This window comes from Bubalus bubalis, chromosome 18 (assembly GCF_019923935.1).
Source record: "Bubalus bubalis isolate 160015118507 breed Murrah chromosome 18, NDDB_SH_1, whole genome shotgun sequence".
NCBI lineage: Eukaryota > Metazoa > Chordata > Mammalia > Artiodactyla > Bovidae > Bubalus > Bubalus bubalis.
The window spans coordinates 23,368,552-23,396,511 of NC_059174.1; the positions used below are offsets into that span (position 1 = coordinate 23,368,552).

The window sequence follows — 27,960 nt, forward strand, 5'->3', positions numbered from 1 at the left end:
CCCACCCCACCCGCCGCAGCCCTGCCAGCGTCCTCCCAGCCCAGCCGGCCACATCTGGCGGCGGCCCTCCCTTGTTTCCGCTGCATCCAGACTTCCTCCGGCGGTGGCTGGAGGCTACGCATCTGGAGCTTTAAACATAAAAAGGCTTTGCCAGGACAGGGCGAGAGCAGGCGGCGGCGGAGCGGGCTGGGGGCCGGGCCATGCTCTGCTGAGCCGGGCAAAGCTGAGGAGACCGAGTCGAATAGCCCCTCGGAGCGCAGCGCCGCGCGGGGGAGCAGGCGCCAGCCAGGCGGCGACGCGGCCACACGCACCGAGCCAGCCACCCCCGGGCGACGCGCGGGGCCCGGGAGCGCAATGACCGAGGCGCGAGTGTCCCGGGGCGCGCTGTTCGCCCCTCTGCGGGCGCTCTGCGTCCTGGGCTGCCTGTTGGGCCGTGCCGCCGCCGCGCCGTCGCCCATCATCAAATTTCCCGGCGATGTCGCCCCCAAAACGGACAAAGAGTTGGCTGTGGTGAGTTGCGACGCTAGCCTCATCCAACCAAGTTTAGAGAAACTTTGGAGCGGGGGGAAGGGCCACCCCTCCCCCACCCCATGGTGGGCTAACAGCGTGGGGGAGGGGCTTCAGTAAACCGCTCGGGGTGGTCTTTGGACCGCCGAAGGAGGGATGGTGGAGCTGCTGTAAGAGGAGAAGGCCTTTGATAAACAGCTTGGCAACTTTCAGGACCCAGAGCGGGGGCGCGCCACCAGCAGGGTCGGGAACCGAGGTGCTATGGCAAACCTCTGGAATGGGCCCCTTTTGCAAATAACAAGGACATTGTCCAGGATCTGGGATTTGGCAACAGGGGGGCGGCTTTGTAAACAACTCTTGGACACATCTGGGGGGTTGGCTGACAAAGCCAGTTGGCCAGCGTCCTGGGAGGACTTTGGCAAAAAGCCTGAAGGGGTCTCTTTTGCAAACAGTGGAGGATCCTTGAAACCCCTGTTTAGGGGCTCCATCTTAAGGAAGAGGGGGCCTTTGACACACAATTTGGATAAAGCTTTGCACACGTGAGGGTGGGAGCTCTGAGTAAAGCAGAACTTTGGCCAACGTCTAGGAACCTTCTGCACACATCTGGAGAGGGGCCCTTGAACCAACCTCTCGGGGGTCCTTTTGGCAAGTATTTGGGGCCGATGGGAAACGACCAGCGCATCTTTTCTCAGTGGCTCAATGAACAAGTTGGTCAACGAAGGTCAAGGGTTGGACCTCAGAAAGTTTTCCTCGAACTTCTCCAAAGGAGTCGGACGACGGAGGGAGAGAACTGGCCAGCAGGGCGGAGGGAGGGGCAGCACGAGGGCCCCGGCGCGTGGGGCGGGGGCGGACTGAGCCCGGCTGGGGTGGGAGTGCAGCCAGGGAGCCCTCCCTCCTGGCGGGGTTCCGAGCTGCGGCTCAGATATTTTGAGAGCGCGCGAGCGCGCGCGCCTGGCGTGAGGGGCATCCCCGCCAAGAGGTTGCACAAGCAGGGATGGGGGCAGCGGAAGGGCACTCCCCCTCCCCCCGTAAGCACCTCGGGCTGGGTCTGGACCCCTCAACAAGTTCCTTCCAGCGCACATCTGCCAGTTAATTGCTTCAACCGCCCTTTGTTGTTGTTGTTTAGTCGCTGAGTCAACCGCCTTAGAAAGCCCTTATCCTCCCCACACTGTCCAGGACAGGATCAAGCCCTTGGTCACCTGGTCACCCGGGGAACTCCTTCTCAAGCTATGACACCACCCCTGCCCCTTTTTCAGCATCCAGGTCTCTGCCTTTTTTGGACAAATGGAGCTTGTCTGCATAATGATGGGGCTGCGGTTGAGGGTGAAGGTGGAGCTTTGGAGCATCAGTCACAAAGCTACCTGGGTCCCCACACCTTCTACAACCTATGGAGGTCCATGTTGCCCAGAGACATACAGTGAGGGGCTTGAGACACCAAACTTTGAACTTAGACCACCTGACTTCAAATCAGGGGGTTGCACTAACCAACTGGCCTAGTAAATCTTGGGCAAGTGACTTCTCTCTGAGCTTCTCCTGCAAACTGAGGGTAACAAGGGTTCCTATCTTGGGGTTAAAGGAGAGATAATCTTAGGAAATTCCCTAGTGGTCCAGTGATTAGGACTTTATGCTTACACTGCAGAGGGCACCGTTGGATCCCCGGTAGAGGAACTAAGATCCTGTGTGCCTCGTGGCATGACCACAAAAAATAAATAAAGGAAAATAAAGGAGAGGTAATCTTAGACACTTTGAAGGGTGCCTGGGACATGGAAAGCACTCAATAAGTGTTAGTCATCATATGTTATTATCATTTATTATTAATATTATTATTATACCCTTCTTTCCTCTTTCCTAACTACCCTCCTAACAAGGTTCAGTTCAGTTCAGTTGCTCAGTCGTGTCCGACTCTTTGCGACCCCATGAATTGCAGCACGCCAGGCTTCCCTGCCCATCACCAACTCCTGGAGTTCACTCAAACTCACGTCCATCGAGTCAGTGATGCCATCCAGCCATCTCATCCCCTGTCGTCCCCTTTTTCTCCTGCCCCCAATCCCTCCCAGCATCAGAGTCTTTTCCAGTGAGTCAACTCTTCACATGAAGTGGCCAAAAGTACTGGAGTTTCAGCTTTAGCATCATTCCTTCCAAAGAAATCCCAGGGCTTATCTCCTTCAGAATGGACTGGTTGGATCTCCTTGCAGTCCAAGGGACTCTCAAGAGTCTTCTCCAACACCACAATTCAAAAGCATCAATTCTTTGGTGCTCAGCCTTCTTCATAGTCCAACTCTCACATCCATACATGACCACTGGAAAAACCATAGCTTTGACTAGACAGACCTTTGTTGGCAAAGTAATGTCTCTGCTTTTGAATATGCTATCTAGGTTGGACATAACTTTCCTTCCAAGGAGTAAGCGTCTTTTAATTGCATGGCTGCAGTCACCATCTGCAGTGATTTTGGAGCCCCCCAAAATAAAGTCTGACACTGTTTCCACTGTTTCCCCATCTATTTCCCATGAAGTGACGGGACCAGATGCCATGATCTTCGTTTTCTGAATGTTGAGCTTTAAGCCAACTTTTTCACTCTCCACTTTCACTTTCAAGAGACTTTCTGGTTTCTCTTCATTTTCTGCCATAAGGGTGTGTCATCTGCATATCTGAGGTTATTGATATTTCTCCAGGCAATCTTGATTCCAGCTTGTGCTTCTTCCAGCCCAGCATTTCTCATGATGTACTCTGCATATAAGTTAAATAAGCTTAGGGCCCCATTAATAAGGTCTCCTGGCTCTCCCCACCATTCCTATCACATATTTAATTTTTCACTTATTTGTGATCCGTCAGCCTCCCTATACTGGGCTTTGAACCCTAGAGACTGAGACTAGGAACATCTGTCATGCTCACCACTTGACCCTCAGCCTTAACAGTGGGCTTGGCACCTGGTAGGTGTAAAAAAGTATTTGTCAAATAAATAGATGAACTGATTGGTCTCTGACCCCCTGCAAGGGACTGTTTGGTTTTGGCCTCCATTTGGGCTGAGCCAGCTGCACAGTCCCTGAGGGACAGGACTGTTTTCTTTGGAAAAATGGCAGATTCAGATTTTGAACCCAGGTCTGTCTCTTGCTGGAGCCCAGGGCACACAGCCCTTATAAGAAAAGTGAGGGAAATAATCCCTATGTCATCAGCGTTTTGGTGGATTAAAAGAGACAATGGAGATAAAGAGAGGTGGTAGAGAGGTAACAGTTCTAAGCCTGGGTTCTGGAGCCAGTTACTTGGGTCCCATTTCAGTTCCGCCATTTAAGAGCTGGTGATCTTAGGCAAGTTTCTTAACCTCTCTATGCTTTAGTTTCTTCTTATATATGATGGAGATAGTTATAATGTCTACATGATAGAGGCTATGAGAAGTTTTGTTTTGTTTTGCCACACTGCGCAGCATTGGGGGGATCTTAGTTCCTGGACCAGGGATCAAACCCGTGCCCCCTGCAGTGGAAGCAAAGAGTCTTATCCGTTGGGCCACCAGGGAAGTCCCTGCAGTGAGCATCAAATGAGTTAACACATGCTGACATCAGTACCTGGGCATATAGCGGGCACCCAACATGTACTCCCAAACCACAGTATCTACAGTTTGTATGTCACTCGGCTAATGGGACTGTGGGGCCATCTGGGAGTGTGTATGTCACTTAACCAGTGGTTTGGGAACCTGGGACTCTACCCAGTGCCCTGGGGTTGCTGGTTCCTTTGGCCAATACTATACCATCCTAACGTGGCTGTTTGTGCCGGGGTCCTTATTTCTTCCAGCAATACCTAAACACCTTCTACGGCTGCCCCAAGGAGAGCTGTAACTTGTTTGTGCTGAAGGACACCCTGAAGAAGATGCAGAAGTTCTTCGGGTTACCCCAGACAGGTGAACTGGACCAGAGCACCATCGAGACCATGCGGAAGCCGCGCTGTGGCAACCCCGACGTGGCCAACTACAACTTCTTTCCCCGAAAGCCCAAGTGGGACAAGAACCAGATCACATACAGGTGCCAAGGCAGGGTGGGCCCTGGTCCAAGGGACACTGTGTCTCATTGGGCGTTGTCTTCTCCCCTCTCCGGGGACCCAGGAGGGATCTTGGGAGGACTTGGCATCCTAAGGAATTTGCTTACAAAGTTCTTAGGAATGGAGTCAAACGGACCAGGACTTGAATCTCACCCTTCCTGGGTGTGGGGCATTGAACTACTTCCTTTTCAGTGCTCTGACCCTTGGCTTTCCACTCTACAAAACAGAATTAAAACAAAACCTTATTTATGGGTCAGTTGGGAAGTCAACCGTGTATATAAAAGGGTTTCACAGTGTCCAGCACATAGTGAGAGGGGGTAGCCATTCCCTTCTTTAGAGGATCTTCCCGCACTAGGGATCAAACTTGGGTCTTTTGCATTGCAGGCAGATTCTTTACCATCGGAGCCACCACAGAAGCCCATAATCAATGCTAGTCATTGCCATTATTAGATGAGGTTATTGAGGGGGTAATGAGAACTTGATGATTGGTTGCTATTGATAATGGGGTTTTATGGTATAGAGTTGTTGTAATTGGTTGTTAATTGGGCTGAGAGAGCTCTGTTCTGTAGGGCTCGTGCTGCACTCCAAGGATGACAGCTCTGCTGGGTCCCGGAATGCGCTGTTTACATTCCTGTCCGTATGGGTTGCTCTAAGGCTCCGCAGGACTTCCAGGCGCTCTAGTGGACTCTTCTCCCAGGAAGCTCTACTTAACATGTACACACATGCCTGCATGTGCATCCACACTCATGCACACACTCATGCAGACACATACCTGTCACATGTATGCACACATTCACACACCTGTGCACACACACCCACTGTTGCACACTCACACACAATCACATATACACACCCTTGCACACATACATACACACTTGTAGGCCTAGGCATACGCACATGCCTTTGCACACCTGCACACGCTCACATGCACTTTTGTTACCTCCAGGATCATTGGCTACACACCTGATTTGGACCCCCAGACAGTGGATGATGCCTTCGCTCGTGCCTTCCAAGTCTGGAGCGATGTGACCCCGCTACGGTTTTCTCGGATCCATGATGGAGAGGCTGACATCATGATCAACTTTGGCCGCTGGGGTAGGCAGAGGAGGGGCTCAGGGGGTCAGTGTAGAGACAAAGGGGCAATCTGGATATTAGAGAGGCATGGGTGGGGGGCTCTCCTTTCCAGCTTAGCTAGGAGGGCAGAAGATGCAGACACTAGAGTGGTGTAGACTGGAGCAGACATGGGAAAGCCACATTGACGCGAAGTGGATGATCTGACTCCCTGACTCCTTTCAGTGTGACACTGAAAGCAAATGGTCTCCCCACACTGTCCAGTATAGTAGCCCCTGGATCCTCAAGGCTACTTACTCTTAAATTAGTTACAATTAATAAAATTTTAAATTCAGTTTCTTAGTCACACTAGTCAAATTTCAAGTGCCCTGTAGTCACATGAGGCTAATAAGTTAGACAAAGAACATTCCCATCACAGCAAGAAGTTCTGTTGGATGACACTCGTAGACGCCGAGGAACTCTAGATATGAAAGTGGGTCGGATACAATGGACCAGTGTAGACTTGAGAGTAAGCAGAATGGATGCCGGGGTCTAGGGCACCATGTGGGTTGGGGTGGGAACACAGTAGTGTAGACATGAAGGTAAGCAGTGTAGATATTGTGAGTGGAAAGTGATGAGGGGAAGTAGCACAGGAGACAGTGTAGGTATGTGGGTAGATGGTATGGCCCTGGGTGGCAAAGTGGTTATGAGGGTTAGCGTTGTGGCCATTGGCAATAATATGACTTGAAGGGAGGTGATATGGCTAAGAGAGGATGTGAAGGTAGTTGGTATAGACACTGGGGACAGCGAGGGTGGTGGCGAGGAGACTGGTGTGGCAGTGTAGGTATGTGGGTAAGTGTAGTGTCTTCAGCAGTAGTGTAGACAATGAAGGCTGGTGCTAGAGATTCTGAGGCTGTGTAGACCATAGGGTGCTGACAGTCACGTCAGCAACACTCTACTGGCCTGCTGTGTCCTCAGTCCTGGTTAACCCAACAGGGCGAGGGAAGGGGTCAGAGGATAGATGGGCTGAAGGGCCCCAACCATGGATGAGATGTGGCTGGGGTTCAGCCCCCAATGGGGTAGCTAGAAGCTGAGATCCAGTGTGTTTCAGAGCATGGAGATGGGTACCCTTTTGATGGCAAAGATGGGCTCCTGGCTCATGCCTTCGCCCCGGGCCCTGGAGTTGGGGGAGATTCCCACTTCGACGACGATGAGCTGTGGACTCTAGGAGAAGGACAAGGTAAGAATATGACCGTCTACATGCCCGAGCCTCCTCTGCGATTTTCTGCATGCCTCCTTGTCACCTAGCAATGAAGACTGTGGCTTCTCTGGCAACTGTAGACCCCTCCATCTGCTCAGGTGGGAGGGGGAGAGAGGTCACACACCCCGATGAGTCACAATCCTGGTCTCCAAAGAAAGGCCTAGAGAGATTCACCCTCCACCCTGTGTGGCTCCTCAGTGGTCCGTGTGAAGTACGGGAATGCTGACGGGGAATATTGCAAGTTCCCCTTCCGGTTCAACGGCAAGGAGTACACCAGCTGCACAGACATAGGCCGCAGCGATGGCTTCCTCTGGTGCTCCACCACGTACAACTTTGACAAGGACGGCAAGTATGGCTTCTGCCCCCATGAAGGTGAGTGTCCTCCTGGCTTCAGGCCTTGACCTTCCCGACCTCTACACTCCTCAGGCCTGGCACTGCCAATTAGCCAGTGTGCCCTCCACTTCCTTCAGCCCCCACATCCCAATTTGAGCCATCACTGTGCCCTTCTCATCTGTTCCATTATTCACTTAATACTTTCATTAAATCAATTCCAGCTTAAAAGATTTAAGCTTCACCATTAGCAATATTTTTGAACTCATTAGTTTGATGTGCTAATTATCTTTGGATTATCTTTTCCAACATACATTAAACTGAACTTAGAATGATTAAAATGCCCAATGGGTCTCTTGAGAACTACTTTCTACCCTCTAGCAGAATTGGAGGTTCAAGGGTTGAGGAGAGCCTTGGGATGAATTAGAAGCCTAACAATGGGATTGGTACTGAGGCTGGTACCCAACCTGGCTTGGGGACACCGACCTGGGGGATTTCAGCCATTGCTTCTGGTTCTGATGCTGACTCTGTGTGTCTTGGGGCTGTTCCATCTGCCTTTCTTGGTCTCCATCTATCTTGGCTTGTGGCTGCATCTCTGGGTCTTGGCAAAGGCATCAGGTTTGACCTAGTATTTATGTGTGTGCTTTTGTCAGTGCTTGAGACATAAGCTCCAGATATTTTGAAACAATGTAGAGGGAATTTTTTTTAAAGGGTGAGGGTATTGACATATACACTCAATTCTTTTTAATTTATCCTTGACGTACTTCGTAATCAGAGATCATGAAAGGACAGCATATATAACCTTATACTCTTATCAAGTCATCATGTTTAATGATTCAGGAGGTTGAAAGCTGAGAAGATGTGGAGAAAATGTGAAAAAGTCCAAAACCTTTTAAAATACCTTTTTTCTTTGCTAGTCCATAAACTCCTTGATCTATAGATACCTCTGTCTTCTTAGCTGTAATTTTACGCGTTTGTGAATCTTTCTGACTTTATTGCAACTGAACCCAAAGTACCAGCCCTGTTGACAGAAGGAAAGAAACAAAGAGCTAGTTAAATGTGTCCCTGTTTACGCTTTTAGTACCCAAAACTCATGCAATACTTTTTTGTTAAGTAAAGTTCAAGGCATTGGCCATTAATAAGTCAGAAATATTTAAAACCAAAAATATTTAATGTATCTTGCATTTCCCAGTAGGGATTTGGATGGCGTTAACCTTCCATGTGTCAACCCCTGTGTTTAGAACAGAATGTCTTGATAATAGAAGGGAAACAGCTGTAATTCATAAGTTGAGGAAGGGTTTTTCCCTGTTTGGGACATTAACCATTGGCTTGGTCCTTAGCCAGATGTAAGTACGCACGACATGCACGTGTTTGGGTCTTGGGGCAGAGGTTCTGGTTACTCAGCCCCTCCTGACTGCTGAGTCAGTGTCTGCTTGTCTCCATCCCTTTGGGGGCAGGATTTGGGAAGAGATGGGGGCTTCCTGGGTGGTAGAAATGCTGCTGATGGGAGGCCAAAGGTGGAGACTGGTCTCCATTGAGGTTAACACTTCGCCTTTCCCATTTCAAGGCCACCAAGGCAGCTTGTCTTCTCCATCAGCCCCATTGTTTCTGGCGTTCCAGGAGAAGGTCCCTGGGTTGGGGAGAAGGGAGCAGTGAGGGTAAGGGGCCCTGAGACTTGTGGGGGTGGCCAGGGACTGGGCTTGATTCTGGCCATGGTGGAGTTAACGGGGGCTGGTGAGGTCACCTCTGGCGCCGTTGTTCACAGATGGTCCTTGTTACGCACTTGTGGTTTTGCTAGTTGGCAAATCCAAAGACACACCATTCTGTAGCTTCGGGTGGATGAGGGTGCGGGGCAGCAGGGGGATAACCCAAGACAGACAAGCCCAGACTCTTAATCCCATTGTCTACCCTGAACCCTCCAGTCATGGCCCATGTCTTGGGGCGGTCAGAGTGGGAGCCTGGGGTGTGTATTAAAAGGTTCACAAAGATACCACCTCCCCCTCCCGCCCTCCCTCTCCTCTCCCTCCTGCAGGGACCACAGCATCTGGGAAAACGCCTGGGGTTGAAGGGAGGCGAAGTTTTCTCTGTGTGCGCAAGCGTGAATGACAGAATGAGGAAGGCAGAGATGGAGATCAGTGTGTTTCGTAGTTCTCAGTTACAACCCTCATCCATCTAGGTGATCATGAGTAGTTCCGGAGCCAGCTTTCTTCAAACCTCAGTTTCCCTCTCTGTCAAATGGACAGATATTGCCATTCTGCCCATCTTGGACGATATATTTAGCAATCTGCAGGGATGCAGACATCAATCAGGCAGAGTAGACCGTGACCCTGGGGCTGGAGTAGGGCTCTGGAGGCCCCCACCATGTGCCAGGGGTTAACTGTTTTATTGCTGGGGCAGAGGGGGGCGATCCATAAGGTCCAAGGAAAAGGATGGGGCTGGCAAGGGAGGAAGGAGTATTTACCCCCAGAAGTTCAGAGAAGCAACAGTTTACCAATCAGTATAGATTTTTTTAAAAATATTTTATCAATGCTATGACTTCCCTGGTGTGAGTGGGCAGGTGGGCAGCCAGCTCTGCATCCACACAGGTGCCCAGCGGATGCTCACATTCGAATGCACCCTCCCCCTCTCTCCTGCACCCCAGCCCTGTTCACCATGGGCGGCAACGCTGACGGACAGCCCTGCAAGTTCCCGTTCCGCTTCCAGGGCACGTCTTACGACAGCTGCACCACGGAGGGCCGCACGGACGGCTACCGCTGGTGTGGCACCACCGAGGACTATGACCGTGACAAGAAGTACGGCTTCTGCCCGGAGACTGGTGGGTGTCGCGCCTCTCCCCACCCTCTGATAGCAGACCCACGAGAGCGCCCTTCTCACCCCGCTTCCCCAGGACAGGGGTGCTAATCAGGATGCTCAGCGGCTGGCCCAGCACAGACACCAAAGTCAGGACAGACGTTGGGCACCCACAGCCAGTTCAGCTGAATTGGCTGGTGATGCCTAAGTTCAGGCCCGCCCAGGACTCCCTCAGAATGACCTGCACTCTCCCAGCCTCCCTGGTCTTTGTCTCTTCCTCTCCCTCATCCCAGAGTCTCTCTTCCCTGCCTCTCTTTGTCTTAGTCTGTATCTCTTTTGATCTTTGTTTTTCAATAAGAACTCCTTCCCTCCCTTCCTTCCTTTCTTCCTTCCTCCCTTCCTTCAACAGATATTTGCCGAGTCCCTGCTCTCTGCAGAGGACACAGGTAAGTCTCCCAGTGGCCCATGTGTGATGGAGCTCCCAGTCTTGGAAGGGGTGTTGGCATCCTCAGCTCTGCCCAGCTTCCTCTGGCCCCGCCATGGCCCCACCCATGGAAAGCTAATTTTAAAAGCTCTGGAGTCTGGCTGCCTGGGTCTGCATCCCAGCCCTGCCACTTCTCAGCAGCACTGCCTAGGCAAGTTACTTAATCTCTCTGAGCTCGAGTCTTCCCATCTGTGCAATAGGAGATAATCTAGGGTCCCTACCACACAGGGTTGTTTAAGAGGGGCCAAGATGTGAGATGTGTATAAAGCCCCTGACCCAGTGGCCCGGACTGAGCGAGCACTCAGTAAGTCTGGTTTGTTAATATCCACGTCCTGTCGTTGCTCCTGGTGGTGGCCTCAGACCCCCTGCGTCCCGCTGACCCATGTCCCTGATCCCACAGCCATGTCCACTGTGGGCGGGAACTCAGAAGGTGCCCCATGTGTCCTCCCCTTCACCTTCCTGGGCAACAAGCACGAGAGCTGCACCAGCGCTGGCCGCAGTGATGGGAAGCTGTGGTGTGCGACCACCTCCAACTACGATGATGACCGCAAGTGGGGCTTCTGCCCCGACCAAGGTATGAGGAGCCCTGGCTTTAAGTCAGAAAGCCCCCCACCCGGCCCCGCCCATATGTGGGCGGGGAAACCGTCCAGAGTCCCCACCCACCTCAGCCATAGGCACCGCCCCCTAGACACCCACCTACCGGCATCTCGGCATCTCTACTGCGGACCCTTCCACTCTCCAGTGACGCTGCCCGTTCCTGGTGGGGACCGCTTGCCTGCTTAGCCCCGCTTCTCTGGGCAAAGAGGTGGCCTCCAAAATAAGACCTGATCCATCCCAGTTCCCAGTTCCTGGGTGGGAGTCAGTTTTCCCCAGCAGATGCTGCTTTCCCCTCCCACCTCTTTACCGCTCCAGGTGGGTCTGTCACACCCCCAAACATCTCAGTGCTGGATACAGGGAACCCTGCTCCAGAGAGATGATTCTCCTGCGAGACATTCCCACTCCAGCAGAGAGCTGTCTTCAGGGAGCTGGGTGGGCAGAAGAGAGGAATACAGTAGGCACCTTATCCTTGCTCTCCCCACCCTCCAGGCACAATGGGGAGGCCCTCACGGCCCTCCCTGCCCCATGGGCACCATCCTTTGCCAGGTTGTGAATAGAGGGGTCCTTGTCAGTAATGGGTGCTGAAAACACAGCTGCCAGGGACAGCTCTCTTCCCTCCAGGGCTCACAGGCTTGAGGGAGAGAGTGATCAGGAGACAGGCTGTGACCTTGTGTGGTCACTGCAACGAACAGGATTCTTGGGGGCACCGGGGAGTCAGTCTAGGCTGCAGGGCCCCGTGTCACTGGGTTCAAGGACCCAGATGACCAGGTGAGAATGCTGGGCTGGGGCCAGCCGGTATTAGGGCAGCCTCTTTTGAAGTTACTTTTCTTCTTCTTTACTCTCACTGAGATGGAACTTAGAGAATGCCAGCTGACAGAGGCTGGCCAAGGGAGTTTTTTTATCCTCCCCCAAGTGCCATGCTAAGACTTACCCTGATTTTACCTGCTCTGCTCCAGCCTCTATTTAAAGGTGGGGTTCTCCATCTGCCAGAGTGGTTTAAGACTCCAGAGCACATATAGTGTACTTGGTTGGGGGAGGGGGCAGTGTATTAGTGTCCTCTTGCTGTTGTGTAGTCGCTAAGTCATGTCTGACTCTTTTGTGATCCCATGAACTGTAGCCCGCCAGGCTCCTCTGTCCATGGGATTTCCCAGGCAAGGATACTGGAGTGGGTTGCTATTTCCTTCTCCAGGGGATCTTCCTCACCCAGGGATCAAACCTGCATCTCCCGATTGACGGGTGGATTCTTTACCACTGAGCCACCAGGGAAGCCCGTATTAGTGTCCTAGGGCCGCCATAACCAGATGGCTTAAAACAACAGAAATTTATTCCCTTGTACTTCTAGAGTCTTCCAGAAGTCTAAAATCAAGGTGTGGGTAAGGCCACATTTTTACTAGAGACTGTATCACTCCAATCTCTCCCTCTGTTGTTATTTGGCCATGTACCTTCTAAGGACGTGGGTCATACTGGATTAAGGGGCCACCCTCCTGCAGTATGGCTTCATTTTAACTTGTAGCTTAATTTACCTGCAAAAACAATATTTCCAAATAAAGTCACAGCCACAGGTATGTGAGGTTAGGACCTGAACATGTCTTTGCAGGGACACTGCAAAGACACACAATTCAACACAATTGCGAAGACAATTCAAACTGCAAAGACAATTCAACACACAATCGAGTGCAATGATAGGATTTGCCCACTGTCTGGCTTGAGCCTGGGCAACAACTCCAAGTGAGCATCTTTTTACTGCTTCCCCTGGGTTTCCTCTTTGGAGACTCTGCAGAGCAGGTTTTGCCCTTGTTCTTTATAGAGAAAACGAAGAGCCAGGAAATGGGATTTTTAAACAAACGGGCCTGTAAGTACAGGATTTGCCAATGCTGCGTGCTCCCCTCTATAGCACATATGCGGTCCACATGGAAAGGGATGAGGGGACCTGGGTTGACTCTAATTGAAAGTAAAAGGTGTGGTCTGTTAACCTCAGAATTCTTGGAAGAAGAAAACATCAATATGTGCCACCTCCATGCTCTGAACCCTACCATGGAGATGTCCTCAAATGTCCCCATTGTCGGAGCCAGGCCTGACTACTACTACTTTTTTTCTGGCTGCACCGAGTCACATGTAGTATTTTAGTTCCCCGATCAGGGATCAAACTCCTACCCCCCATTTGGAAGTCCAGAGTCTTAACTATTGGACCACCAGGGAAATTCCCTGATCTGACTTTCTCTCTTATCTCTCTCCCTGTCCTTCTGCCCCCCTCCCCTCCCTATGGCCCTCAGGGTACAGCCTGTTCCTGGTGGCAGCCCATGAGTTTGGCCATGCAATGGGGCTGGAGCACTCACAGGACCCTGGAGCCCTGATGGCACCCATTTATACCTATACTAAGAACTTCCGCCTGTCCCATGATGACATCCAGGGCATCCAAGAACTCTATGGTAAGCCTCAGCTTGGGGTCCCTGGGGCAGGAGTTTGGGGAAGTCGTGTCACTGGGGGTAGGGTGCCGGGGGTGGGGGGAACCAGCCAGATCTGGGACTGCAGGAGACAAGGGCAGCAGTGTTAACCTGGTCTGGGGATATTGGAGCATCACTCTAAGGCCCTCGGACAGCCCTTTCCTTTCCAAATAACACCAGTGTCTGAGCCTCACTTGGCTCCCCAGAGCCACACCGCAAGGCAGGTGGGGCAGAAATGGGCAATCCGTTTTCTAGGTGAGTCAGCTGAGGGAGGTCTGAGAAAGGCAACCTTCTGGCCCCAAGGTCAATGAGGTTTATGCATCCAAGTGAGGTTTAGAATCCAGGAGAAGTATAAATAGCTAAATACAGGGTAGAAATTCCCAGCACCTGGAATGACCTTAATGATACAGGAGTGCAAAGCTTCTAGTTCTCCGAACAATTCTTTTATTTTAACGTGTAATAGGATCAGTACAGCTAGTACCTGGAACCACTGATTTATGTATATTAATGCTTACAATGAGGCCAGAGTTTACAAAGTGGCTCCATTTTTTAAAATAAATCAACGTATAATAGTACTGGCGGCACTTAGACAAGGCTGAAATCCTGAAAATGGTTCTGGAGCGACGAGGTGTGGGGAGCACAGGACTTGGGAAAGAACTGCAGTAGAGTGAGTGAGTGGCTCTGGGTTCGAGCGTCGCCTCTGCCACTCACCAGCTTCAAGGGATGGAGCCGGCCTTTACCTCTCTGGACTCAGTTTCCTCACCTCTAAACGGTGGCTGGTTACCCTCAGGAGCGAAGGAGGTGCCTGCCACACCCCCAGTGCTGGCCACATGGTCTCCCCTCTGACACGCTGACTCTCTTGTAGGCTCAGAAACCTGGGCTTTGGGTTTAAATCCTTGGGCAGGTCATATACAAAACTTGTCTGGGTTTCAGTTTCCTCATCTGTAAAATGGGAGTAAAGACGATGCCTACCTCTTAGGGATATAGAGAGGACTGATTCAGGGGATGTCGGGGAAGAACGTTCATACAAGGTGAAGGACCACAGGATTCTGGTTTCTGTTCAGTCTCCTTTCCAAGTCCAGGCCTCTTCCCCTGTCTTCCCTGGGCTGACACCGAGGCCAGAATGCTATTCTTCTGGTAATTAGCAGGTTGGGTAGGCCGGTCTCGGGGCTTAGCCTGTGGGGGAGAACCCCAGGGGCTGGGGAGGGTCTGAGGTCGGGTGTCTTCCCCCAGGAGCCTCCCCTGACATTGATACTGGCACCGGCCCCACCCCAACCCTGGGCCCTGTCACTCCTGAGCTCTGCAAACAGGACATCGTCTTCGATGGCATCTCTCAGATCCGTGGGGAGATCTTCTTCTTCAAGGACCGGTGAGTGTAGGAGCTGACTTCCTTGCCTTCTGCCCTGTCTCCATTATTCTCATGCCCCCATCTCTTGCTCAAGGACCCCACTGGAGGCTTCATAGAATGGCCGGTATGAGACCCATTTTTGCTGCATGTCTGACAGATTTCGGTGCTACCACGACAGGCACTTCCTGTGCTGTCTGCTAGCCTGTGGGTCTCCTTGGTATCTCCTCTTCGGGCTGCAGTATGCATTCAGGGATGGTCTGCGTATCACTCCCTCTCCTGGGGTTAGCAGTTACTTGTGACAGATGGCAGGAGCACAGGAAGCCAGATCAGACCACACAAATACATTTAAGGCCTCCACTCTGAGCATATTTGAGAATATTTCACTGGCTGAAGCTACTCACATGGCCAAGCCCACTACCTACTCTAGGGGGTGGTACTGCACAGTCATGTGACATCACACATGGATGTAGATTTCTAAAACAGGGATGGAGAGAAGAATTAGGAACAATGCATCTACCATAGACCTTCTCCTGGAATGGCCTTGACCTCAAATGTTCTCTGTTTGGGGAACAAGTCACCACAGGGCAGAGAGGTCGTGTCCTTCAGGCTATAAATAAAGGCCCCCACTCAATCCACCAGGGCTGTGATTAACTCAGCTGTCCTAGAGGCAGGCAACAAATCTACAACTACATTAAAGCATCCATCCATCCATCTTTCCACTCTTCTACCTCTCCATCACACAGCTATCATCCAGTATCCACCCATCCATCCATTATCTGTCCATCCATCATCGCTATGTATTCATGCGCATCATCAAGTCATTCATCATCTGTCCATCCATAGAGCATAATAGTTGGGAGAATGGTTCTGGAGCCAGATTGCTTAGGTTAGAATCCTGGACTTGCTACTAACCTGTTACATGATTACAGGCAAGTTAATTGTGTATCTTCTTTTTACCTCAAATTACTCATCTGGCTCAGACAGTAAAGTGTCTGACTGCAATGAGGGAGACCCAGGTTCAATCCCTGGGTTGGGAATATCCCCTGGAGGAAGAAATGGCAACCCACTTTAGTACTCTTGCCTGGAGAATTCTATGGACAGAGGAGCCTGGTGGGCTACAGTCCATGGGTTGCAAAGAGTCGGACACGACTGAGCGACTTCACTTCACTTCACTCATCTCTAAAATGGGATTAATAGTCCAACCTATCTCATAGGACTGTTTTGAAGATTAGATGAGCTTAGTGCTTAGAACAATGCCTGACACAGACTAAGTGTGTTCAATTGTACTAGCTGTCCTTATTGACAAATAATTACTTGGCTTCTACTGTGCCAAATCCTTTGCTAAGCTTTGGGATCTGGGGGTGAGGTGTTTTGTGCTGTGGGCAGAGGGGCTGCTTAATGCCTGGATTGTTGTTTTAGTCACTAAGTCGTGTCCGACTCTTGCTACCCCATGGACCATAATTCACCAGGTTCCTCTGTCTATGGCATGTCCAAGGCAAGAATACTAGAGTGGGTTGCCATTTCCTTCTCCAGGGGATCTGCCCCAACCAGGGATTGAACCCACGTCTCCTGCATTGGCAGGAGGGTTCTTTACCGCTGAGCCACCAGGAAAGCCCAATGCCTAGATTAGCGTTCTCAAAAAAAGGTCAGTGAATCTCCCCAACAAAAATCACTTAGAGTGTGAGGGTTAAAAGTTTCTGCCCCCACCCTCAGGCCCTCTGACTGGAATCTCTGGGAATGGGTCCCAGGCATGTATGTTTAAAAAAATTTCCCCATGAGAATTCCCTGGTGGTCCAATGGTTAGAACTCCGTGCTTTCACTGCCAAGGGTGAAGTTCACCCCCTTGTCAGGGAACTAAGATCCCACAAGCTGCAAGGCACAGCCAAAAAGAGAAAAAAAATTTCCCCAATGATCCTGATGCACATTAAAGTTTGAGCACCACTCGTCTGGTTTAGGAAACAGAGGCAGAGAGGACCGTTATGGCAGAATGAAAGAGATGTAACTGCAGAGATAATAGCACAACACTTTGTGGACACGTCTGAGTCCAAGGCTCCGCAGGTGAAGTGATACCCAAGCGGGAACATTAGAGGAGAAGCAGGTGCAGGCGGACGTGATGGGGCTGGCAGGGTGGGAGCGTGGTTGAGACAAGGGAATTGTAAGAGCGAAGCTGGAGAGATGCAAAGTTACTGGCTTATCCCAGGAGAGCCTGGTGAGGCTGAAGATGTTCCAAAAACTCTTGTGAAGGGGGTCCTCTGCTCCAGGCATTGGGCTAGGTGCTGGGTTTGGGGTGGGAGGAGTGGGGCAGATGCCAGAGAGAGATGAGACCCATAATGCACTGAGAAGTCAGGTCCATCAGTCCACAAATGCCCAAACCAGGACATGTAACAACAGATCTCAGTGTGTACTGCAGCCCTCATTTCAGGGATGGGGAAGAGGTGAGCCCAGGGAACCCACGCTCTAGCACCACCCTTGATCTGCTGCACTTCTCCCTAAGGAGACCTTGACCACACTGGTGGGTCTGAGTACAGAGCTGGGAAAGGGTGTGGTGCCTAGGCCCAGGTCGGAGCCATCCCTGGTCTGACACATCCCACTTTCTTTCAAAAGGAAGTTGATGCGTGTTTAATGGGTTCCTTGAATTGATTAGTAAATATTTAAACACTGACTATATGCAGAAATTGGTGCTGGACATTGTGGGGGACTAGAAAGGCAGTACTGAAGGATAATTCAACTCCAACTTTGGAGTCAGATCTGGATTTGAATCCTGGCAATTCCACCACCTCTCTGAGCGTCATTTGCCAAGTAAGGATCGTGGTACTTTCCCGATCAGGATGTTTTGGTCGCAAGTAACAAAGAATCCCAACTCAAACCAGCTTAAACAATGGAAAGAAATTATTCCCACATGGTACAAAGTCCAGGGGTAGGGCTGCCTCCAGGGGCGGAAAAAGGGTCACGGATTCAGTGATTTTTTGTCTACTACCGTCCTTGGCATTGACTTCCTCCTAAGGCTGAGTCCCTTGGGGTCACACGGTGACTACCAATGGCAATTGGGGCTGTACACTTCCTTGCCTACATGCAGCAGAAGAGAGATTGAGAGAGAGAGATCTCCAGATGTGAAATACAAGTGTATGTCTTCAATCTTATTGTGCCAACATAGGACATATGGCCACTGCTGAATCTATAACAGTTGCCGGGGAATGCTAAGCTCTGATAGGATTAGATCACTGGTCCTCAAACTTTGGCACACATTAGAATCGGCTGGAAGGATTCGTAAGTCACAGATTACTGGGCCCCAAGCCCAGAGGGTATGATTCATGGGTCCTAAGTGGAGCCCAATAATTTGCATTTCAAATAAGTTCCACGTGTTGGTCTGGAGATCTCGCTTTGAGAGCGGGTAGCTTAAACTCATCAAAATGGGGACTGGATCCATCTATAGGAAAGGAGGGACCATAAGTATGGGTATGTTGTGAGGAAGGATTATAGGGAAATAAATAATAGGTGCTGGGTAGACCACCAAGAGTGCATATTTTATAATATTGTAAGGTTGACATTTTACAAGCCACATGAAGTGCTTGGGACTTAGTAGGCCCTCAATAAATGAAGGCTCTTTATTACTCCTGGAGGAGGAAATGGCAACCTGCTCCAGTATTCTTGCCTGGAAAATTCCATGGACAGAGGTGCCTGGCAGGCTACAGTCCATGGGATTGCAAAGAGTCAGATATGACTGAGCAACTGAGCATGCACACACACTTTATTACTCCTGCCAAAGTGCATGAATCCATTTCAATTCGGGAAATGCTTTTGAGTGCCATCAGCTCCTGCCTCAATTGACTTCTAATCTGGCAGGAAAGATAAAACACTTAAAAAAAAAACCCAAACAATCAAACTACTGTTACAGGCACTTGGTGTTGCCAGTTTTGAGAGACTCAGAGGGGGGAGAGCACAGTATGGAGAGAGAGGTAGTTAGGGAAGGCTTCCTGGAGGAGGGAGCAGGAGGGGGAGCAAAGTGGTTGCTTCTCTGCTCTGGCTTCTTGCTGAGGGGACTCTGCTCATTCTCCAGTCCTTCTCCACCCTTCCTTTGATCTTGCCTCCCCGCTACCCAGCCGAGGAATTATCCTGGGATGTTTCTGAGTGGGCTTGGGGAGGCATGTGTGGTTACAGCTACAGAGGGACTGAAGGTGTGGTTTCCTGTGTCCCCTTCCCCCACCCAGATTCATCTGGCGAACAGTGACACCACGTGACAAGCCCACAGGGCCCCTGCTGGTAGCCACATTCTGGCCTGAGCTACCGGAAAAGATCGATGCTGTGTACGAAGACCCACAGGAGGAGAAGGCTGTGTTCTTTGCAGGTCTGTGGGAGGGGACCTTCTTGGCGCTCAGCTCCAGGGGGCGCTGTACCGCGATTCCGGTACACTGGTGGTTGCCCCCCTTAGTTACAGATCCACTCTTGCAACCATCATCTGGGAGATTGGTTAGACATCCAGCATCAACCAGCACTGGCCCACAGAAGGAACATTTCAGTAACCTTTTACTCACTTTTCAGTCTTTTTGATTCCTTTTCCAGAGGAAAAGGACACGTCAGTGCTACTGCCTCTAATACCTTCCTAATGCTAGTGCCTTCGGCAGATGACACTTCTAGTTAGAATTTTTTAAACAGTGCTTTGTTTTTATTTTTAATGTTTACACTTATTTCTATAGACTTCAAAATGAATTCCTTGAAAGCAGAATGTTGAGTTAAGTAATAGTACGAGGAGACTCTTGTTGTTTAGTTGGTAAGTTCTATCTGACTCTTTCCAACCCCATGGACTGTAGCCTACCAGGCTTCTCTGTCTATGGGATTTCCCAAGCAAGAGTGGAGTGCCGTTTCCTTCTCTGGGGGGTCTTCCCAACCCAGGGATCAAATCTGCGTCTCCTGCATTGCATTGGCAGGCATATTCTTTACCACTGAGCTACCAGGGAGGCCCATGAGGAGTCTCTATAAGTGGTAAAAATCATTGAGGTAGGGTCATATGGGCTTCCCAAGTGGCTCAGTGGTAAAGAATCCACCTGCCAATTCAGGAGACACAGGTTTAATCCCTGGGTCGAGAAGATCCCCTGGAGAAAAATGGCAACCCGCTCCAGTATTTTTGCTGGGAAATCCCCATGGACAGATCAGCTTGGCGGGCTGCAGTCCATGAGGTCACAAAAGAGTTGAATGTGACTTAGCAACTGAACAGCAGCAGCAGGGCCACATGGGTAACATTTGGGAAACCTTGCTCCTTTCCTCTTTATTCGAGCGCCTCCCATGTTGCCAGGGCTGCAACCCCTGCTCTCAGGGAGCTCAAGAGCCAGGAGGGGAGACAGAAAAACAGGCTGTTAGGAGGGGATTCAGGAAGAGCTGTGGTGGTTAGGGGGGTGAAGGCTGAGATGGGGACATAGGGACAGCTTCCTTGACGCTGAAGGCTCAGACAGCGCTGTGGGTACATGCTCACCAGCGGACCCCCCAGCTCCTCCATCCCAGAGTGACCAGGGCAGCTGCTGGCTCACAAGGGACCTGGGTGCAAATTAGAAAAAGGTGCCTCTTCACGGCAGTTGTGGCACTTAGAATCTCTGACTTGATGAATGAAGCCAGGGTGGGAATCATTCCTGCTCACCTTCTTGGCCAGGGACCTTCCATAACCAATTTACAAAGCCTTACATGGAGGCCCCGATTCTGGGCACTGAATCCAGAAGTGAGCAGAACTTGTGTACCCGTTGAGAAAGGCCACAGTGGGGTCGCTGGCAGATTGGTGGTGGGAGGAACAGCCTTGAGCACTTGCCACCAACGCACCCTCTGCTTCTACCCAAGGGAACGAATACTGGGTCTATTCAGCCAGTACCCTGGAGCGAGGGTACCCCAAGCCGCTGACCAGCCTGGGGCTCCCCCCTGATGTCCAGAAGGTGGATGCTGCCTTTAACTGGAGCAAGAACAAGAAGACGTACATCTTCGCCGGAGACAAATTCTGGAGGTGAGGGAGGGCGGTGTTAAGGAGAGCCGCACCGCCAGCCATGTCAACAGAGAGAAGACACTGGCCTTGAGCCTCTTGGGTTGAGTTCAGAGGCTGGTGGGCTGTGGACGCCCCCTCTTTGGTCTCTAATCCACCAGGGCTACAGGCCCTCTGAGCAGTCACCAAAGGGCGAACCATTCTTGGGCACGTTACTGGTACAGTTCTGGTTAGGGCCTCCTTTCCCTGCTCAGAAGTCTTTGGATTGGGCTCATGACTGTCTGGTCTGGAGCCTTGTATTTTAGGGTGACTCACTGAAGAAGGGGGTAATAAAAATAAAAATAATAGCTGCTACTTTGATCCTATGTATGAGGTGGGTATTATTATTCTTCCCATTCTATAGGTGAGGATATGGGTTCAGAGAGTTTAAGTATCTGGCTTAACGTCACACAGCCAAGTAGTGGCAGGCTGAGATTTGAACCCTGGAATTCTGGCTCCCAGAGAACATGCTATTCTCCACTTTTCTACACTATACCTGAGGTAGTGGGGTCCCAAGAGATGGGAGTGGTGGAGGCAGGGATGGCAGAGGGCAAACACAGGATGAAAACTGAGACGGGTACCCACAGGAGCTAGCATCCAAATCTGGCCTCATTGGAAACAGCGGCACCCTCTGGCCCAGCTTCCACAGGTCCCCTGGCTATGGGGGCAGGCTGGCAGGAGGCCAGTTTGGAAGCATGTAGCTCTCTGCCCCAGCTCATCTAAGGGAAGGGTCTAGGGACTTCCTTGGTGGGTCCAGTGGCTAAGACTCTGTGCTTCCAATTCAGGGGCCCCAGGTTCAATCCCTGGTCAGGGAACTAGATCCCACAGCCATGACTAAGAGTTCGCATGTTACAACTAAAGATCTAGCCTGCTGAGACTGAAAAAGATCCTGCATGCTGCGACTAAGACCCAGTGCAGCCAAATAAATATTTTTTAAAATAATTTTAAAAATAAAGGGAAGGGTCTGATTCTAAGAGACCATGGTCAGGGCTGAGGGCCAGGGAGTCCAATATCCAGGAAAGGTTAGTGAGAGGCAGCCTGGATCTCAGGAATTTTCATTACAAATCTTCCCATTTCCTAGATGAAGAAACTGAGGTCCAAAGAGATGAACTAACTTGTCTAAGTTATTTATAGGCAAGTGTTGTCCGCTGATTACGCATATTGTAGAATTTTAACTGCTTCTTTTGCCGTCTATCCCCGGGCCCCCGGCACTGTACCCTCAGGGTTATTGGGTCGGTGGAGGAGTGGTCTTCCTCTTTGCCTCCTAAGCATTCTCACGTTCCTCCTGTGCCTGCATCTGAACCTTTGCCACTCCTGGAACAATCCTGCTTCCCTCCAGAGTCCACTGTCCTCCCCTCTCCTCCCCACCACCCGCCCCCAGTTGCCCTGCATTCAGAAGCTGTTTATGTCCCCGGCTGCCGTGTCAGGGTGGAATTCCAGACATATTGCTAAGATACTTAGCAACTTAAGCTGATTGATATCTCAAGTCTCAGGAAAGGAAACAGGCAGGAAACCACAGGGCTCTGCCCACAGGCTCCAGAACACTCCCAGGCACATGCCCGTACTGTGTGGAAAGGCATCTCGGCACAGCAGTCACTCTGCATCTCCAAATCTTAGAATCAGAGAGCCCTAGTGTCTTTGAATCACAGTGTTGAAAGGACATTTATAATCATCCTGCAGTACACACTGTGAATGTAAACATATGGGAACAGACGTGTCCATGTGTAAACATGAGTATCGCTTGCCTGCACACACGCACGCGCGCGCACACACACACACACACTGTTGCTCAGGCTATGCTGGCATCTTGCTGGGTTTTGGGCCGAGTTACCTACTTTCTAGTCCTTTTCAATAGCAAGCCTACCTGCCAAAGCCTAGATCTGGGACGGACAGCCTGTTCCTTAGGGAAAGCTCTGTAAATCTTCCTTAAAAGCAGCAAAACTGAAACATATATTGGAGGTTCTGGGTGGGGTTTCTAAAGGAGACAGATCTTTTTCCCAGGAGAGGTAGTTAATGAGCCTGAGACACTGGTCCTGGTAGAGTCTACAGAGGCCCAGGCTTCCTTGCTGGAAAAGGAGAAATCGCTCCAGAATGATACAGGACAAGGAGCTGCTTCCAGCTTGGGCAACCCCAGGGAGTGGTTAGCCCTTGCTTCTATAAGCTTTCACTAAGCCCAGAAAAATGCGTTCAGTATCTCCTATGTGCCAGGCATTTACCTTGGTGCTGGAAGATAGTGGTCAAGCAATAGGCTTTCTCTGGGACTTCCCTGGTGGTCCACTGGTTAAGACTCTGTGCTCCTAATGCAGGGGGCATGGGTTCGATCCCTGGTTGGGGAACTAAGATCCCACATGGCAGAGAAATCAATATAGCACAGAACTTTTTTAAAAAAAGGAGAAAAAAGAAGTAGTTGCTCTCTGCCTGGTGGAACTTACAATATCATGAAGGGAAGAGATATAAACATGTACAAATAAAATAGTGATGGTTCTCATGATGGGCCCTGTACCACATCCCGGACTATGCATTTCACCTGTATTTCTCACTTAAGGTAGCCACTATTATTAGGTGCCTTTTCCAGGTGGCCTCAAGGATATACCTTTGAAAAATCTCTGACACAAATGTCTGTATTCGTAACACCTACTCTACACTACAGTTCTACAGCCGGAGAGGAGAAGGTCAGAGGGTCACAGAGAAGGCTTTCAGAAAGTGTCCCAGTGAGCAGGAAACACTGTAGGAGGAAGCTCTGGGGACAGAGAGTGAAGACACATGGTCCTGTTCAGAGCCGGCATCTTCTGATGCCTCCATGCTGTATTCTTCCTGGAGGAAAAGAACTTAGAAGCACATTTTGGTTCACTTCTCTGAGCCTCAGTTGATTCTTGCCCTCCCTGCCTTCTGTGGGTAGAGTGAGAAAGAAATGAGGGCAAGTTCAAGGGCACATAGCTCCGAGCCATTGTCACTCCAGAGAATGTAGTTACAGGGGATGTGGATAGGATCCTGGAATTTTCCCAAGCTGGGAAACTTGGTTTTGGTACCTCAGGTCACAAGGAAGCATGTTAGGTTTTGCAAGAAGTCTCATGACAGAGATGGGATTAAGAAAGGCATTTCTGGCAGTTCTGAGGGTGATGGGCAGAGGGGGAAGACTCCTGTAGAAGGAGGCTCATAGGGGAAACTGTTTTTGGTGTCTGGGATTGGAGGCTGGCAAGCTGGCTGGGGAGAAGAAAAGAGTCAGCTATGAGGCTGGTACTGGGCTGTCACCAGAATGAGATTCAAACACAGATCTATCTAGAAAATTAGCACCATGAGGGCAAGACTTTATCTTGTTTATTACAATATCCACAGCGACATAGCGGGAGGTCATTAAATAGTTGCAGAATAATAAATAGATGGAGTATAGGTAGAGAAGCAGTGGAATCAAAATGACCCCAGCCTTTTAAAAGTTCTCCCAAGATTAAAATGAAAAAGACAGATGTTGCTAGCCAGGAAAAGAATATGCCAACTAATACTCCAGGTATTTACACAAATTAAAGGCAGAGCCCCGGATAACGACTTGCCCTGGGAGCTGCCGTTGGGCCTGAGATGACAGGAAGTTGCTCTGTGACTCACAGGGCTTGGGCTCATGCACCACCTTGTACTGTAACCTCATGTCCCAGCCGAGGTCATTGCCCGAGATGTGGACTGTCAGCTCACTTGACAGATGAAGCAGCAGCATTTTTTCAAGCCGAGCAGTGATGGGCAGGACCTTGTCTCTGGGCTTCCAGTCCAGTGCTCTTTGTACTGCAGCAGAGTTTCTAAGGGAACTAACATTTGTCAGATACTGTTAGGCATTTTGCATGTGTTATTATTCCATTCATATATATGATAATTAAATATCAATACATTAAATATAGCCCATCTAACAGATGGTAAAACTGAGGCTCAGAGAGGAGTTTGCCACCCTGGAGCCAGTCAGGCCTGAGTTGGACTCCCACTTAGAAACTGGGTCCCCTTTTTAAGCCTCTGGTATATTAAATGAGTATTATGGTAGTAACTGTCATAGGATTGCCATAAGGATTGACTGAGAAAGTATATGGAAACTGGGTAACACGCTGTTTAAACGTCAGTAATAATTATAAGATTGTTTCTACAGGACTGTCCCAAGTCACCTAATGAGTGAGTCGTGGAATTAGGATTTACCCAGGTCTGACTCCCTGCCCCTCAGCTCCAGTCAGGGGCCTCCCTGAAGGGTTAGAGCTAGCCTCCCAGGCTCACCCAGGAGCCATCAGCCGGATCCTCTGGTCATGCTGGGGAAGGGCTGGCCTTGAGGGAGCCCCACTGGTTCACCATGGCCATTTTCCTTGCAGATACAATGAGGTGAAGAAGAAAATGGATCCTGGCTTCCCCAAGCTCATCGCCGATGCCTGGAACGCCATCCCTGATAACCTGGATGCTGTGGTGGACCTGCAGGGCGGGGGTGAGCTGCCCAGGCCTCTGGCCGCTTTCTAGGACTCCCTGCCCCCAGCCAGGGCCCCGCTCCTTGCAAGCACACACTCCCTCATTGTGTGGGGAGGCAGGCGGCGCCCGGGGAAAACAAACTAGCCCCTTCAGCCCAGTGCTGGGAAGGCATCCAGACCCCTGACCTCTGCTCACTCAGCTGGCTCCAGGCAGTAAGACCCAGAAAGGCCCCTCACAGCTGCGGAGCTTGGAGCCAGAGAGTGGGGAGGAGGGGAGGCCTGCCGGGGGCGAGAAACCTGGGCTTGGTGCCCTGGATTCATTCTGGGGTTTGATCCAGGCCCTTTCGGGTTCCACAGGAGGCCTTGTGACCGCCTCCCGTTAGCAGAAGGATGGCTCCATTTGAGACAGGACCAACTTTGTCAGGCCCTGATGCTGAGGTGGCAAAGATAGCCCATTTGTCTCTGTTCCTTTGCTGCATAAAACAACCAAACCAGCAAGGGCTAGGATTTGGAGTTTGGAAACCAGATTCCTGAGGAGTCTTCTGGGAGGTCTCTAGGGCCCTGGAAATGAGTCCAGTTTGGCTTTTTAGAGGAGATTTCAATGAAATTTCACAAAGATGCTTTTTGAGCTCCTATCACATGTTAAGCACATGGCCCTGACTAAACCTCTCACATGACCAAGAAAAAGCAGAGTACAGCCAGGTGTCAGGTTAAGGATTATTTTCAGAAAGAAACATCTGTTGAGCACCTCCTGTATGCCAGGGGTTTGAAAAGAAGTAAATGAGGTCATATGTGTCAGGAGTAAGAAATTCCAAAACCCTGAGGGGCCAAGCTGGTGCATTAATGAGTGAAGCAGGCAAGGCAGACAGCGGGGAGTGATGTGGTCTGTGGAGCATCAGAGAGTACATGGCTTGTTTTCTGGGGACAGCTGCTTCTCTTCTTCTGATGATCTCTGCCCTGCAAGAAAAGGGGAGCAGGAACGGCAATCCAGTAGTTAAGAATCCATGCTTCCACTGCAAGGCGGGGTGCAGGTTCGATCCCTGGGTGGGGAACTAAGATCCCACATGCCACCTGGTGCGGCCTCCCAAAAAAAGAGAGAAAAGCGGAATAGTGTTATTAGATAGTCTAGCTCTTTTAAAAAGAAGTGATAAATCTGTATTTTCATAAGAAATTTCCAGATTATTCAAAACAAAACAGAAAACTTGTGTGGACTAAATAAAACCCATATGTGGGCCATCTGAGAGGGATAGCAGTCTCTTGCTTTGCCACTTCTAGGAATGCAAAGTGGTGCTTCTGCTCAGCACAGTGCTATTATTTATATTAATCACAGCATATATCATCTCATTTTATCATCACCATAACCCCTAAGAGGTGGTATCTTTAGCCACATCTCAAAGATGAAGAAACAGGGACTCAGAGAGTTTAATTCCTTCCTCCAGCCTCCAGAGGGGTCTTCTGTGATTTAAGTTTTTTCCTGGGGACCTCCCTGGCAGTCCAGTGGTTAAAACTTCGCCTTTCAATGCAGGGGCTACAAGTTCAATCCCTGGTCTGGGAGCTAAGATCCTACATGCCTCCTGGCCAAAAAACCAAAACATAAAACAGAAGCAGTTTTGTAACAAGTTCAAGAAAGACTTTTAGCAATGATCCACATAAAAAAAAAATCTTAAAAATTAGAAACATCTTCCCTATGACAGGCAGGCTTGTAAAGTTCTCAGGAACCTTCTCTGTACTATAACATCTGAGGATGGGTTGGTCACAGGCTCTTCTTTTTCTCATTCCAGGTCACAGCTACTTCTTCAAGGGCGCCTATTACCTGAAGTTGGAGAACCAAAGTCTGAAGAGCGTGAAGTTTGGAAGCATCAAATCCGATTGGCTGGGCTGCTGAGCTGGCTCCGCCTCCCCCAGGGCCTGCCCCTCCATCACCTGCTGCACACCAGGGCCTGAGCACCAGGGAAGGACCCGGGTGGGCGTGGCAGCCCTCAGTTCTGTAATTAATCAGCATTCTCACCCCCACCTGGTAATTTAAGAAACCCTAGAGTGGCTCTGCCCTGTGCTCAAGTAAAGGTGCTGACTGTACCCCTCCTGGGTGTCCCTCCCCCTCCATATCTCACCGGCCCTCCAGAGCCACCCCCAAAGAGATGCCTTGAGATTCTCAATGCAGCCATGCCTTGGGCTGCCTTGGTGCTGCCACACTTCAGGCTCTCCTCCTTCCACAACTTTCTGTGGCTTTACAGCACCTTGGGAGCCAACAGAGACTATGTCGAGAGGGCACTGGTGGCCCGACAGCCTGGTCTGGCATGGGGCAGTGGGAGTGGGGCACCGTCGGGTGACCACCCCAGACATTTGGCCTTCTCCCTGCTGGCTGCCTTAGAACCGTCCCTACATTAGCAGTTTGCTTTGTATGCACTTTGTTCTTTTCTTTGGATCTTTTTTTTTTACTTTTCCACTTTGACATTGCATTTCCCGACGGAAGGACTCAGGCTGTCTGAAGTCACTGCACAATGCATCTCAGTCCACGTAGTGATGGTCCCCTTGGTCACTCTCTTTAGTTATGTCCCTCCTTTGTCACTTCCTTCACTGGATGGAGGAAAACCAAGCCATGGCTCCCCCTGCCCAGCCCTGCCCTCCTGTCCCTTCAACAGTTTCCCCGTGGGAAAAATCAGTGAGTACGAATAAAGACACTAATTGAGTGGA

The 27,960-nt window shown here is 50.5% G+C and overlaps 1 protein-coding gene across 1 annotated transcript; it reads left to right on the top strand.

Moving 5' to 3' along the window:
* The first annotated feature begins 35 nt into the window (after positions 1-35).
* MMP2 (matrix metallopeptidase 2) lies at positions 36-27,960 on the top strand. Its single transcript, XM_006053680.4, has 13 exons — positions 36-510; positions 4,295-4,521; positions 5,484-5,632; positions 6,699-6,827; positions 7,047-7,220; positions 9,820-9,993; positions 10,853-11,026; positions 13,323-13,478; positions 14,727-14,862; positions 19,050-19,186; positions 20,665-20,824; positions 25,177-25,286; positions 27,048-27,960. The coding sequence occupies exons 1-13, from the start codon at positions 355-357 to the stop codon at positions 27,149-27,151; spliced, it is 1,986 nt and encodes a 661-aa protein (XP_006053742.2). The 5' UTR covers positions 36-354; the 3' UTR covers positions 27,152-27,960.